This window comes from Lissotriton vulgaris, chromosome 10 (assembly GCF_964263255.1).
Source record: "Lissotriton vulgaris chromosome 10, aLisVul1.2, whole genome shotgun sequence".
Classification (NCBI taxonomy): Eukaryota; Metazoa; Chordata; class Amphibia; order Caudata; family Salamandridae; genus Lissotriton; species Lissotriton vulgaris.
In genome coordinates, this window is record NC_141698.1 from 1,065,979,006 (window position 1) to 1,065,995,294 (window position 16,289).

At 48.2% G+C, this 16,289-nt stretch overlaps 1 protein-coding gene across 4 annotated transcripts in view; it reads left to right on the plus strand.

Annotated features, from left to right (window-relative positions):
- The window catches only part of SLC4A7 (solute carrier family 4 member 7), a 422,082-nt gene that overhangs the window by 345,255 nt on the left and 60,538 nt on the right, over nt 1–16,289 (plus strand). For all 4 annotated transcript variants that reach the window (XM_086942128.1, XM_086942129.1, XM_086942126.1 and 1 more), the window contains 2 exons: nt 10,703–10,876; nt 13,078–13,209. In XM_086942128.1, the coding sequence (XP_086798254.1) occupies nt 10,703–10,876; nt 13,078–13,209 (306 nt within the window). The remainder of the gene's footprint in view (nt 1–10,702; nt 10,877–13,077; nt 13,210–16,289) is intronic.

Below are 16,289 nucleotides of genomic sequence, written 5' to 3' on the forward strand. Positions count from 1 at the left end.
CAACACTCTGAGGAAACTTAAACCCTTCCTCCCAGCTAAGGACTTCCAAACTGCAGTTCAAGCCCTAGTCATTCCACGCATAGACTACGGAATCGTGGCTCTCAGCAGACTCCCCCTATCAACAACTGCACCCCTAAGAGCCTCCTTGAACGCTGCAGCGAGACTTATCACTGGTTCTAGAAAACACTCGCCTATTTCCCCTGACTTAAAATCCCTGAACTGGCTCCCTTTTGAAGCCAGAATACAGCTGAAAATTGCATGTATGACACACATGGCTGTACACCACAAGTCTTCCAGCTACCTCACTCAAAAGCTGACTTTATCAGGAGGCTCGAGAAACAACAGAAGCACAAAGAATCTCCTCCTGAAACCTCGAAGATTCCGGAAGGAAAAAACTTACAAGCGCTCCTTCTCAGGAATGGCACCCAGGATTTGGAATTGCCTCCCTCCCGAAACCAGGCTTATCTCCTCCACTGCACTTTTTAAGAAAGAATCAAAAGCCATCCTTATGGCTAGTCGCACTTGAACCCTTTTTTGGTTGTACCGAAGACTGTACACAGACTTTGTATTATTGCTTATTCTGATTGTCTATTGTACTAAGTTGTTTATCAGATTTTTACTCTAGTTTGTTACACACCTACTACCCACTACTATCTTGACCCCAAAAGTTTGCTTTTGCCGGTCTATCTTATTGTCTATTCGTTCACAAGTTGTTTATCTGGTTACTATCCTAGTTTGCTACCCACCTATTACCCATTACTATGTTGTGCCCACAAGTTTGCTTAGTCGCCCGCTTGTTTCCCTTACCCCGTGTTTACTGTAAAGCGCTCTGATATCTGCAAAGATCTTGTCCGCGCTATATAAAACTTTGAAAATAAAATAAATAAAGAACTGGGTCTGGGGCATGTCATACTCCTCCAGTATCTCCTGGAACTACTTAAGGGTCGTGCCCTTGACAACGTGGCCTATGGCCAAAATGCCAATCTCGTCCCAGCCACGGAACCCCTGTAGGGACGTTAATGCCGGCAGTAGCCCATTCTGTCACAATGGGGTTTCCCTCGTTCGCCTATTCCACCACCCCATGCGGCAGAGTGCTCTGCGTCATATATGAAACACTATTTGAGTGACCACTGGGAGCCTCTTCCTCTTAACAGCCGAATAAAGTATAGTATGTAGCGTGTCAGGGTCCATCAGGTACCTCTCCAGGGCATAGGCCGAATCACCCCGGTCCCCATACCACCACTCATTCAGTATCAATAGGTGAGAAGCTTGATAATAGGACAGGATGTCTGACGTTGCTAGACCCCCACAATACGTTGAAAGGAAACATGTACGGTGCGCTACTCTCACTACTCCCCCGGCCCAAAGAAATTGACTGAGTGTTGAATATGCTTGCTTGAACCACTGCGGTGAAATGGGATACGGGTGGTTTTGTAGTTGTTATAAGACGCGGGAGGGCCACCATTTTAAATATGGCCGAACGGCCGTACACATTCAGGGGCATGCGGGACCATGTAGTCATGTCTGAGCGGATACGCTCCCACACGGGCACAACATTGCGCGTCCAGGAGACCCCACGCAAGTCCGTCAGGAACACTCCCAAATATTTAAAGCCTCCCGTTGCTTCCTGCAATGCCGCTGCCCAGGACCCCAGGCCACTACGCTTCCCTAGTACCCACAGCACTGACTTACGCAGGTTCAAGCGGAGGCCCGACACCTCCCCAAATATCCGCATGATGTCGAGGACCCGCGGCCCAGATCTGTTCCGATCTGTGAGGAAAAATAGGACATTGTCCGCATAGAGTGCAATTCTATCAGAGGGTCCCGCTCTCCACTCAATGCCCCGCATCTGTGCGTCCACTTGGACCCACGCCGCCAACGGTTTCATAGCCAGGGCAAATAGATATGGTGATAGGGGGCATCCCTGCCTGGTGCCCCGACCTATGGAGAAGGAGTCGGACACTGCCCCGACCACTCTCACCGACGCCGTTAGATCCGTGTATAATAGCTGCAGGTATGACAAAGTGGGGCCCCAGATTCAGGCGGGACAGAAGTGCACGGAGGTAGACCCAACTTACTGAGTCGAAGGCCCTATCTATGTCGGCCAGTAGAAGTGCCGCCGGAATCCCTGCCGCTCGGGCCGCCCCCCACCGCCACCTGCGCGCGTCTAATATTGTGCCTTATTGCTCTATGGGGCATAAACCCGGCCTGGTCCGGGTGGACAAGATCGGTAATGTATGGGAGAAGGCGATTGGCCAGCGCTTTCGCCAATATTTTCGCTTCGGTATTCAATAACGATATTGGCCTATAGGACTTGGGTTGGTCAGGGGGCCTCCTTGGTTTGCTGAAGAACACTATTTCAGCGTGTCGCCAGTCCCTCGGGAGTCGGCCACATTCTCTGGCTGCCTCTAGCGCCCTGCCATAGTATGTACCTAGTTGGAGGTGAAATTTCTTTAAAAATTCGCAAGGAAACCCATTGGGTCCAGGGGCCTTGCCCACGTTTAATTCTCTGAGGGCTGTATCCAGCTTTTCCGCCGACAAAGGGAGTTCAAGGCGAGCCTGCCCTTCATCCGAGATTGGTCGTGGCGGGAGGTCAGCCAGGAATTTGTCGATGTCGTCTGCCGAGAGAAGCTCCCGGGGGGCGTATTGGGCCTCATAATACCGTGCAAAGCTGGCTGCTAGGTCCGTCGGGCCGTCATGGGCGTTCCCGCCTCATCACGAAGACACGGTAGGGACTGTGCGTGAAAAGTGCTCTGGCAGAGCCTATATAGCATAGAGCTGGATTTGTCGGCCCACTGGTAGATCCTACTCTGAGTCGCCAGCCAAAGCTGTCTAGCTTCATCTAACAGCAAGGAGGCATACGACTGCTGCGTCAGTAGTAGTTGTCCCACATCGCCCTCACCCCCGCCAGCGTGGCATCTTTTTTCCTGGTCACTGACTCGGTCCGCAGCCCTCACTATGTTCTCCCTACGTGTCTTGCGGGCAGCCGCACACCAAGCAAAGTCCACCCCGCGAAGCGTGGGCTTCAGAGCCTCCCAGAGGGTCATGTCCTCTGTCAGAGTTATCAATATCACTCCAGTAGTGAGCAATAGCCTCCCTCATGTGGGTCTGATAGCTTTCCTGTTGTAGGTGCCACGTGGAGAGGCGCCATCTGAACGGCTGCCGTCTCCTATCAAGAAGTAAGTCAATCACTATCGGGGAGTGATCCGACAGACCGCGTGGCAGTATGGAAGTGGAATCCACCCTCCCAACCCAGGCATGGGGGACAAATAAGTCATCAATTCTGGAGAAGGACTTATGTACTGCTGAGACATATGTGTATTCACGACGTTGGGTGTGTTGGTGTCGCCATGCATCTACTCATCCCATCCCTCTCACCATGCCATTCAGTTTAGTAGGTGTGTCCGATGGCACCTCACCCCCCAGCCTGTGTCGATCCATCCGTGCATTCATCACATCATTCCAGTCCCCGCCGACCACCGCCATAACATCTGGTATCTCGGCCCACACAACAACTTTTCTATAAGAGCACCTTGCAGCGGAGGTGGGGCGTATACACTCCCGAAGACTACCGGCTCGGTGCCTTTCTTGCCCTGGACAAACACATATCTGCCCTGTGCATCGACCCACTGAGTCTCATGAGTATAGGACAGCCTACGGTGCACCAAGATAGCCACCCCTCGAGATCCCCTCACAAACCCAGCATGATATACCTGCTGAAATCCATAGCACTGTAGATTAATGGTCTTGGTACCCATAAGGTGAGTCTCCTGCAACAGTAACACATCAGCCTTGTCTCTCTTCCCCTGCCGCAGGACTGCCCCTCTCTTTATCCTGTCCAGCCGTGGATGATGAATCCGAGTCTCGACCCGGAGGGGTATGTACTCTGATCCGGACCGTCTCGTCCGTCCAGGCAAAGACTTCTTCCGGAGTATTAAAGAATTGAGTCCGGGACTGGAAGACCACACGCAGGCGGGCCGGGTAGAGGAAGGCATATTGGATATTGAGGCCCCTCAGCCGCGCTTTAGCTGCGGTAAAGGACTGACGTTGTTGCTGAACCAGTCTGGTATAGTCTGGGAGTATTAGTATTTTGTGATTTTCAAATAGCAAAGGCTCCTTCACTCGCGCTTGTCGCAGGATTGTGTCGCGGTTGTGGTAATTGAGCAGCCTGGCTATCACAGGTCGCGGGCGAGCTCCCACCGGCGGCTTCTGGATCAGCGCTCGGTGCGCGCATTCCATTATAAAACAGCGCGAAAGGGACTCGAGGGAGCCACCCTGCCAACCATTGGGTCAGAAAGGCTTCCATGTCGCCCTTCTCACAGCCCTCTGGAAATCCTACGAACCGCAGGTTGTTCCGCCGAGCATGCCCTTCCGCGTCCTCAGCTCGCAGTGCAAGGCCCTTCTGAATCCCTTCCATGTTGGCTACCTTCTTCAGGGTCGCCACGTCGTCCTCCACTCCTGTAATTCTGGTCTCGGTCTCAGTGATGCGGGCCACGGCATTGCGCAGGTCGTGGCGCAGCAAGGTAACATCAGCTCCAACTGCCCATATTTTTGCATCTAGCATGTTTCTGGATTACGTTATCGCTGCCATGAGGGCTGCATTGTCCGGGCCAGACACCTGAGGGCCTCCGGAGGCCCCGGCTCCTCCAGTTGGCCCAGTAAATTTGTCGATCGTGCCTTGTTTCGAGGCGCCTCCACTGTTGCCACCCCTCGTCATGGCTGTCACCGGATATGCGCACAAAGTTCAGAGCACCGTGGGGGCTGTAGGGCGGTCACCCTAACCTCCTTGGTCGCAGAACTGTGTCCGGGCCTTCCCCGCTTTCTGAGACGTTGGGGAGGATATATTCCGCTCTCAGACCAGTCTGCGCTGTCGCCCGTGGTATCACTTCTCCTTACACCAATGGCACGGTGCCCCCATCTATTTTCACCACAAGTGATTACTCCATGTCCAATGTGGGGGGCAAATGGGTCTCAGCTTTGTCCAGGAGCCACTCCGGGGGCACAGTCACCCCCCTCCAAGAGCCCGGGGCCCCAAAGCGCCCAGGCAGTCACAGGATCTGCGCAGGATCGTCCGCCTCAGTCGCTGGGCCCTCGGCGTCGCCGCCAGCTCTTCTCCACTCAGGGCCTAGGTTACAGCTCCCCGACACTCCACTCTTGGAGGTCGCCCCCATGGCCCGATTCTGCTGCCGAGAGGGGTGCACGCAGCGGCGCGCCACGTGTAGCTCCAGTAGGTCAGGGTCCCAGCCTGGCCCGGTACATCACACCCGCCTCTTTTGCAGCGATGGGGCCTCAGGGGGGGAACACAGGAGAGATCCCCAGTAGTGCCCACAGCTCAACAGTCCCCCCGCGGTCCGATACGACCGCCGAACGAGGCCAACTCGGCCCCTCCCGCACTCCCCCGGCTCGCAGCCGGCGCAACCTCCGATTCCCAGGTGTGGCAGCGGTGGTACCGGGTGCTTCGTGTCCTCCGCGTAACTCAGTTTACTCACTGCGGGCCTCCGTGCGCCGGATGTGCTGGTCCGTCCACTGCTCCTCACTGGTCCTGGTCACGCCGCACTTCCGCCCGGATTCACCCGGACTCGAGGTCCCGACTTCCGCGTGTTTGGTAGGCCTCTCCACCTCAGGACTCGGCTCGCCGTTGGGCAGGCGTCCGAGATCACACAAATCGCCGTCGGGGCTTCCCCGCCACTTCCGACACCTATATATCCTTTTTGAGACGTCTCCGGGTTGGGGAGACGCAGGATATTTGTCGGATAAGTCGCCGGCGGGAAGGAGCTCTCTTAAGCTACGTCCGCCATGTTCGCCGCCTTGGCCACGCCCCCTTGTCACTGATTTTAAGAGGCATTTCATTCAGCGAAAGAGCTTACTCCGACTGCCTTTCTAGTATTTTTTTTCCTGCATTCCTAAATAAATGTGTATATGTGTACGTGTGTGTGTATGTGTGTGCGCATGTATATGTATGTATGTGTATATATATGTGTATATATATGTATATATATGTATATGTATATATATATATATATATATATATATATATATATATATATATATATATATATATATATATATATATATATATATATATCCAGATTTATCCTCTTAACGAGGGTGCACACAACAGCAGGTTTGACTTTTCAATTAAAACTGTAAGCAAGCACAGCTCATCTCCACCAGAAACATATGGCCAAATGCCTTTTGAGCTTCCCAGCCCTTGATTACTGGTCAACAAGCCGAAAAGTGAAGATGATGCTAGGGACTAATTACCTAATTTAAATAAGTCCGCCCCCAAGCAGGTCTGCTGTGACTGGGATTGTAGTCCCAAGCGGAAACAGGTGAAAGAAGATACTGCAGTGATCTGGCTGAATGGGGCACGAGTGAGCCCACTGGAGGGCATTGAACTTTGTTTATTGGCATATCGAAAGCAGCGAACCCACTGGAGGGAGAGAATGTGTTGCAGGACTATACTTAACAAAAGGCACCGAGACTCACAGGAGGCCCACTTGGGGTGAACAGGTCCTTTTTCGGTTTTACCTGCCCTACGCTTGCTCTGTGCTAGAGTAATCTATTATTTCAAATAAAAACATAAAAGGGTCTTACATCCGGCCTCCTGGCTTTTCATTGGTTTCTGTGCTTGCCACTCTCATTTCCTCCATTTCAATTGGCTGTTGTATATTTTCCTGCAATTTTACCAATGCTCGTTCGTCATCTGCTTCTCTTATCAGTTTTCCGTATCCGAATTACTATTAACATCTGCTTTGGTAGAATAATTTTTTTAAGGTTTAGCGTGCACAGTGCTTTTTTTCTGTGAGCAGATCAGTTGTCCTCTCACCTGAACATTATCTACATTTACGTTATTAATACTTAGTTGTGTTTCCAAACTGTTTTGGTTGCATCCCCATGGGCACTCCAATGTTCCTGATATCAGGACTCGAAGATAGTTCACAACAGCAGAATAGTTTTCAAAATGTTTCTTTATTACTTTTTTCGATTTCATTTAATTGAAATTCTCTTCATTTCAATTCATTCATAGAGCTTTCTAATTTTTATCACGCCTTGTAGCTCCTATGCATTTCGGGCTATTCGCCCTTCTTCAGGGAGCATCTCTTCAAGAAATCACAGCACACATACTTTTTATGAGATACTGGAGAAGCATCTCTATCCCAGTTAAATATACTTCAAGAGCCAGCAGTAGAAAATCACATTACATTCACATGCACTCCTGAACTGTATCTAAACTCGTATTCATAGACTATCTATTCATCAGTCATTTAAACTATGGTACACCTGTGAACATCGTGGTTTTGTGGATCTGTGTTTTGGCATCGTGTGTATTACTCTGTTCTAGTGTCTTGTCAACTTGTGAAGAATTCCCGCGTTTGACTTGTGCCAAAATGCCATAAGTTACATTAATTTACTCACGGTACTCGGCTATTTAATTCACCGCAAACATTATAGCAAAATATATAATCGCTGATATCCAGCTTACTTGTTGTATCGCTCGTTTAATACGGACGTCTCCTTTGTAGCATTTGCGAGTAGATTCGATCCCCGGCGTTTCCGTGCTTGAAGAACCCATGCATCTGATAGGTTCTTTTAAGTGTTAGATGTTTAAAAGTTGCTTGCGATTACCAAGGTTCCCATAGAGCTTGGTTGACGATAAAAACGGACTACTCTAGTTTTTGGGCAGTCATCTATGACGTACAATATCCTACCCTACTAAAAATAGAGGTGGGACTATTCGAGTTCGGCAGCAGCCATTTGTAAATATCAAATTCATGTTGCCGAAAAAAGTAATAAAGAAACATTTTGAATACTTTTCTGCTGTTGTGAAATATCTTTGAGTCCTGATATCAGGAACATTGGAGTGCCCATGGGGATGCAACCAAAACAGTTTGAAAGCACAACTAAGTATTAATGACAGACGTCCCAAGGACGGAAGACTCCACCCAGGGAGCACCCGATAAAATAAAAAAAAAAACAAAGTACAAAAATTTTTTGACTACATTTACGTTACACATGGGCACATTCAGCATGGACACAACCGGCGCTTGTTTACAGTATAATGGCTTTTTCTCCAGGAAAACCATGCAAGTCACTTCCAGTTATTTGGCTTTTGAAGGACTGCATGTGAGCTTGTCATGGTGCAATTGTTGGCGGCAATAGAAATTCTTGGAGCCACCTGTGCCGCACTGTAATAGTAACAAAATATCTGTTTTATAGTGCTACAGCGACAAGTCAACACTTTTACAGAGTTTCATTAACTTGTATTGCACAACTATTCTCCAAGCTACAATATACAACAAAAACAGCTTATTAATCACATAGGTGAAACCTAATGCATTTACAAATGCTTGTTAACGTGTGTCACCGGAGTGAGACCCACAAGCTCGCTCACCTTTTCTAAGTTCCACAGCACTGTGCTTAACTCATCCCATGGCCTATATTAGGTAGCTATAAAGTGCTGCACAGTGCTGGAGGATTGACTTTTCACTTGTATGTGTACCTGGGAAATGTACAATACAGGGATAGAGCAGTACTGTGCGGTGCATGTATGGTGAGGGCCTGCAATGGTACTTTATCTGGAGGACCTCTGGTTCCATTCTATGAAGTTCAGGCATGCCTGGTAAAGACCTGAGGAAGTAGAGGAATTTAATGCCACGGCCTGCTAATCTCTATGCCTTGTCAGGTGACATAACCTGAGGAAACCAAGACCACCTGCTCTGGAGCCTAGAGCACCAGCGCCTGCCTGCTTGCCAATATCTGCGTGCCGATGAGGAACAGGAAAGCGTTGGAGGGTGCGCGGTCTAGTGAGAAGCACTGTAGAGTGGATTCCCGGTGCAAGGAGACGGGTGCTTTGTTGATCAGGTTGTTGCCTTTGGGCAAATTCTAGTTGGCAATCTTCGTATGCCAACAGCTGGTCGCCATGAAAATATTCATCAGAATGGAGTGCCATGTGGGAAGAGAGTCTGTATGGCCTCGTTGCAGTGACCCGTGTACGAGGAGGGCCACTGAACATACTGTCCAAGAACTACGACGGAAGCCTGTGCAGACCCTAGCACTGACACTGTATGTCAGGAGGGGCCACCGTGGAACAGACTACTGTGCGGGGAGGGCTGGTACCTTGGTTGGTAGTGTTGCAGCAACCCTGTATGCCGGGAGGGGCTGGCGGTATCCAGAGTGTTGTGAAGGATTGGACTGCTGTCCGAGAATTGTAAAGTTTTGACCGGTTGGTCACAAGGAAGCATCAAGGATTGCACCTCAGTTTCCAATGTGAACTGAGGGAGTACAGTGTGGAGGCATTCCCACCTTACTGGAATCCCGACCAGGAGCTTCAGAATCCATTCCCTTCTACCTTGTTGGGTAGTGCAGAACTTCCTGTGCAGGAGGATTGCTGCTGTATCCAATTGTGTAAGCTCAGAACATGCCTGTTGGAAGCTGCTGCGCCTCCTGTGGAAACGGGCTCTCCAAACAGGACTAGAGCCTTGCGAATACCTGTGGACGGGAATCTTGGTAAGACGCTGCTTGCGCTGATATCTGATAGAGATGTCTAGCCACAGATTCCTTAACTTAGAATATCCCCAAGCGTCAGACTGGATCCGGAAAACTTTTCCGCAGCAGCACCTCTGAGCACAGGGGCGTGGCGGCGCCCGGCTCCACGCTGACATCGTCTACGGACATGAGGTCAGTGGAGCCATATAGGCCACTCCCGGCGCACTAAGTCAGTTTTAGTCAGAGAAACGTTTCCGCATCAGAACGTGGAACCATCACTAAAGAACTGTGAATATGTGAACAGTGTGCAAAAATAATGAAAAAATTGAAGAAATTTACAGGAGAGACAGAGCAGCACTCTGAAGAACCATCCCGCAAGAGCGTAGGCTCAATAAATGTGAAAGGAGGACAAGGATGTGGAAAAACAGCCTGGCAGAGGAAGAAAGTCCACATCTGAGTAGAAAAACTGTGAAGGAAAAAAAGTCTGGAACACTAAAGTAAGGAGAGTGCACCACAAGACTTCACCAGAAGGAGACCTCACAATCTCCGTTAAAGATCCATAATTGGACATAGCCAATATCCTAAAGGAAAATCCTGCTGAGGCGGCAACGACCACAAGGCCATGTAGAAGGGGAAAGCAGAATGGCGGGAAAAAGCATGAATAGAATTCACGCTAGGTCTAGAGCTGGAAGGAGTATATGATGCATTAACATATCGCCTAATTTCAGAGAATGGAGGGAAGCAACAGAGAAACAGAACAAATCGGTCTGTATTGGAGTGAGAGCAGAGCACCCAGGACGGGGCAACCCACCCTAAAGGAGGCGAGTATAGAAAGCCTCAACCAGAAAAGGAGACTGACATCTTGTACGTAGCTAGCACTGATAGCCAACTGCAGAAGCTGGACGTGGTCCTGTTGCTCAGGTGGTAGTAGGTCTGACCCCCCAGAACATCAGGAGTTAAAGGCCTCAACCACCACAGTTGGGCCCAGTATCGTTGGTGTGCCACGTGGCCCTCTAAAAGGAGTTTTGACAACAAAAGTGTCCTCTTTGATTTTTTTATTTTATTTTGCTAGATGCACAACATTTATCTGCTTTCTGAATCTGTTTGGTTTAGTAGTTGTTTTAGATTAACTCTGAGTGAAATAGGATGATGTGAACATGAAAGTCAACCTTTGATTAACTGAATTGAATGACCCCCTTCTTCTCTGTTACAGTTATTTGACCGCATACAACTGTTTGCTATGCCTGCGAAGCATCAACCAGATTTGATATATCTACGCTATGTTCCTCTATGGAAGGTGCATGTCTTCACAGTCATCCAGCTTACCTGTCTGGTCCTCTTGTGGGTGATTAAAACCTCTGCTGCTGCTGTTGTCTTTCCAATGATGGTAAGTTAACAATCCACATGCTTCAAAATAAGAAACCGCATACACAAGTAACAGGGAACTTGGAAATGGGGCGTGTGGAGAGTTCTGATTCAGACTTTAGAGTGATAGGTGACTAGTTAACACAAGAATTAAATCAAACCCAGACTATAGGGTGTTACTGAAAAAGGTGAATCCCCTCACCCAATTCCACTTGTGTGCTTCATCATTTGGAATCCCATTGGTACATACCGGATCCCTTGAGAGCCTCAGCAGGATTAAAGGTTTGTGTATATTGTTACTTATATTCCAAGGTGTAGCAGAATAATATTACCCCAAAAGAGAGATCCCAGTTATTCAACTACCCTGCATAGATGGTCATCGGACTCTGCACATGTTGTCTGAACATTAGGTTTCTTGCTACAATCCTGTATGACAATTGTTTTTCCATTGTTTGGTCTTGCTTTGTTTTTGAAAACCTAACAAAACCTTTTTAACTAAACAAAATGCATGGAAGGTGATTGATTGCTCTATTCCTGGTCCCCTGTTAACATAGGTGCAAACATGGTCCTAAGCAAGCTGTGTTGCACCTAGTGTTCGCAACCTGTTTCTGCCCATTATCAAACCTGACAAGTCGATCAGGGAAATTCTTCTGGACTTTAACTTACTCCGGTCTAACTATATGGTCTGTCGTAATAGGAGTCAAGCTAGTGTGAGGGGGGAAATAAGCACAACTGGATTGCATTGTGAATTAACTGGTCAATTAAGCAAAAAGCAGCTAAGAGTATAGCCATCTAGTGAGAATAGAATCCCATGTCAACCCTCAGCTCACTTGGTAGTACAGTAGACCTCGCCTGAGGTCGATACGCAGTCATGAAATATAAATGCACGTCAACTCAATTGGACAACAGCCATTCACAACCACATATGCATGTATGGTACACACAAGCTAACCGCAAAGGCAAAGATCCCAGTTATGGACGACTAGGCAGAGTAGGCAGCCATTGGAAGGTCTGTCCTATTAAATTGTCTCCTTTTTGCACCATCAGTCGCCTAAGAACCTCCTAGAAGGAGCCAACAACCACCCTCAACTGTAGTTAATTTGTACACTTTTTGGTGTAGCTCCTTTCAGTGGAGCTTGGCTGTACTGTAGAGTGTCTCTTGATTAAAATTGTCCTTATTCAAAGGATTAAAAGTCAAACAAATGGGGCGAAGCAGCATAGCTTTTCCAACACATTCACTTCTGTCTAAACGCATGCTTGCTAAAGGTGTCTTCGCTTAGGCCAGTATAGCAGAGGAAGATTGTTATTTCATCTGGAAATTTAGTTAACAGATAGTCATGCTTGAAGTGCAAGTCTTTTACCCCCCTTACAGGTAGATTGCAGGTATGTCGTAATGGTGATAGTCATGGGAAATAGCATCACTCGCTCACACACCGTGCATCCACAGAAGCAGAACGGAGGTTGATAATTCTCCTACCAAGCCGCTAAATCCGGGACCAAGCTATCCACTGATCTTTGAGTTTTTGTTTATTTTATCTTTCATACCACAATTATCGGTACTTGCCAAATGACCAGGGAAAGTGAAACATTGACTTTGGGAAAACGTTTGCTATTGTATGCAACAAATGTACTTTAACCCCTTCTGTGCTTCCGTCAGCTGACAGGAGCACTCCCTCCCCAGTGCTGCGAACGGCCAACAGCCATCGCAGCCCCGCCCACTCAATAGAACGCCCGCACCGCGGCGGAATCGCCGCCGCGGTTAAGGCGTTAAGTTCAAAAAGACATCGTTTGTGGGTTGGACATTTTGTAATTGACCTTTTTGACTTTCAGTCCCCTCTTAAATAATTTGTATTTGTTAAGCTTAAACCTATCACCCCTCAAGGGTTTAAGGTGCTGGTGGCTGTCGGGAAGATTAGGTGACCTATTGCCTAGTCACATGATGAGCTGCTGCCGGCGCCAGGGATTCGAATCATGAACCCTGCGCTCCGGAATCTGCTGCTCTGGCCACTGCGCCACATCTTCTTTCACCTAGATGGTAACAATAAATCTAATGCTTAGTTTATTATTTTCTTTCCAGTACAATAGCATGATGGTCTCTCCAGGTTGACAATTTAGAAAAATGAATGTTAGGAAAGTAGATCTAGGAAAAAAGTTGCGGGTTTGTGAAGTTGTTTAATCTCCATTTTGTGCAGAGTACAGTTTTTTTTTTTTCTTTTTGCTAAGGTTCTTGCCCTTGTGTTCATCCGGAAACTTTTGGATTTCTGTTTCACGAATCGAGAACTCAGCTGGCTTGATGATCTTATGCCAGAAAGTAAAAAGAAAAAAGAGGATGACAAGAAAAAGAAAGAAAAGGAGGTAAGTTAAATGAATCAAAATGTGAAAAAATCATCCACCCACGCTGTTCGGAGAGATGTGGTCTAGTTGATTAACTTGGTTCACTCTGAGTAACCACCCATTCATACATACAGACATTCATACTTATTCTATGAATTTTCTAGAATAAAAGGACTCTACTGATCACACTCTGATGCCTGAATTCTTTGTATTTTATTTTAATCTATACTACTATTATAAAGAGAGAACCCAAACCTTTGAGGCTGGTAATCTCAAAGTACTGCACCAATCACTACACCCAATACACCATTGTAAAGGGGGGCTGCAGCAGATGGACATAGGCTATACATCTGGACGCCATATACATTACAAAGGGGAAACGACCTTAGTGGTAAAGTAGTCCCTTGGGGGCGTTGGCCTTGTCGATGGGCATATGAAAGTAGCGTGGGCGTGTCAAATGAAACTTTGTGGGCGTTACCGTTGTCAGAGGGGCTGAGGCTGACATCAAGTAAGGGGCGCAGCTTGAAAATAAATACATGGCTGCCGAATTCTATGTACAAGGCCATTCACCCTACATTAATGATAACACTCACACTATTTGCGGCGCTAAGTAATACAAAAGTACGCTCATTTGTGACCCTCCGCGTTCCTTCGCATACGGGGGCACGCTTACAGAAAGGGTTCACAACTGCCCTATCATGCCACATAACTCATAACACTCACAGTACTTGTGCCAATAAATAAAAGAAAGCTTTCGCCATTTGTCAAGCTGGCACGTTGTCCGAGGGGACTCACCTAAAACAAAAGAGGCACAGCTTTGTCACGCAAGGAAGGCACTCGCCGGAACATTGCCGGTAATTTACTCATAAGAGTCACACAAATTACTTTTTATGTTGCGGACATCTTTTCCACATTCAACAAACCTAAAATAACTTCAGTGACTCAGCGTTCACTCACCGCCATCAGCGTTAGCACTGTAACACTCACAGTACTTGCGGCGCAAAGGAAAACCAAGCTTTCATTAATTCGGAAACGCGCACATTCTCACTGGGGTTTTCACTCTTAACAAGGCAAGCCGCTTAACATTAACTCTGTGGTGGGCCTCGCCGTTCTCTAAGGTGGCTGACCTACAAAGAAGCCGGTCTATGAGGGGGCTGACATACAACCAAAAAAAGTCAGGGGCCACACTTTAAGAAGCGCACACCCGGACAACGTCGGGGTGCCCTGATGTTTACCCGGGCATCCACATGCCTTTATTTCATTGAGGGCTGTATAGGGAGCCTAAGGCCCCTGTGGTACCTGCTATCTTTCCTGGCAGGAGCTGGCAGGTGCCCACCCATGGCACCTACAAAGCAGCTTTCATTGGGGGCCGCAAGTGGAGCCGCAAGGCCCCGGTGGGCCGAGCCGGCTCCCAATGTGGTACTGGTCGGAGCCAGCTCAGTGACGTTTTGGGGCATTTTTCACTGCTCCTACCTGGGCCAGAACAAAACTGAGTTCCCTGCCTAGGAGAATACGGCTAGAGTATGCCTGCACTCTCACGGGCCGGGAACTACCGTGCCCAGGGGCATGTCATTCCAAGGATAAAGTAGCTCTAACAAGCCCATTGAGATTGGGTCCCAGGCCAGCTAAACGGCTGTGGAAATATCACTCCGAAACTGTCCAGGAAGTAGCTGAAGCAGATAGATTTTAAAAAAAATTTGAAAATTCATCAAATGGTGCCAAAGCTAATAGCAAAAATATGTATATTTCAGTGCTAGCTTATTCAAGCTTGCACAGTCTCCTTAACTACTTACCTAATTGTTGTAGTCTCATTCCTTACTGCTGCAGCAGTCTACCCATCCTTCTTTTGCTAGCACTCAACCATCGCTCTAGGCTCTTTAATTGCAGCCTCCCTCTGCAGGATTAACTACCTCCCGGTACCTTCAGTGATTCCTTCTGTGATTCCTTATCCAGGCCCGAAAAGTTTCCCATGTGTAATCAGGTGCTGCAGTCCTGACTTTTTCTTGCATTCTGGACTTGAATGATAAGTTTTATAATGTGCTTTGTTAGACCACAAGCCCCTAACTGCAAAGTCACAACTTGGACTGGAGCAGCTTGTCTCATTTGGGTTCAGGAAACTTGGCAGAGCTGCTTATCCCAGCTCCCCTACCGCTATACTCCTGCAGTGCTCCCTCCTCCCATAATTCTGGAACTTTCACTTACTCCTAGGTCAACACTTTCGTCTTCAGTTCAGTAACATCCAATTTTTACTGTGCCCAACTAAAAAACTTTCCTTCATTAGTGCTTCATCCCTACAGGCATCTGCAGCACCTCTTACTGCTCCTGACCGAAACCTGGTTTTGTGACTCTTCCTTACCCGCACTTTTGGCTGCTCTCCCCCCTTCCTACGTTGCCCTACGCGCCGACCGCCCAGCGGGTAGGATAGGTGGTGGTGTGGCTTTAATTGCTCGGTCTGAATATAATTTTCAACTTCTTCCATACCCCCCCCCCCAAATTCCTCCAACTGAATTCCTTGTAGTTCGTTCTCTTTCCTTTTCCCCTCCAATTACTTGTCTTTTGATGTATCGTCCACCCCAGCCTTCGTCTTTGTTCTTGCCAGCATTTCAAGACCTATTGGCCACCCTGGTGGTCAACTATGCCTCTGTCTTGGTGCTAGGCGATTTAAATTACTGGCCCTTGGACCCTTTAAAGTGCACTTCATCCAAACAATTCACTGAATCTCTCCTTTCCCTGAATTTTGTCCCTCGCATATCCGTCCCCACACACTCTCATGGTCATATACTCGACCAGGTTTGGTCTCTTAACCTCTGTCTCCCCGGTGTCTGTATCTCCCTGTCCCTGGTCTGACCATGCCCTCATCTCCTTTTCCATCCTTCTCAACTCTCACTAAGGCTCCGCATGCCAAAAACACCTGGGCGCGGAATTGGAATAGAGTTGATCTCCCTTAACTACCTCCCTGCTTCTGAACTCCTCTCCGACCCTCACTGGTCTATCATCCAATTCACAAGCCATCGCTATCAATACCTGGCTGGCTGGAGGTTGCGACTCGGTCGCTCCATTACGTCGTATCTCTACTAGACGACCCAAGGACTCCAACAGGT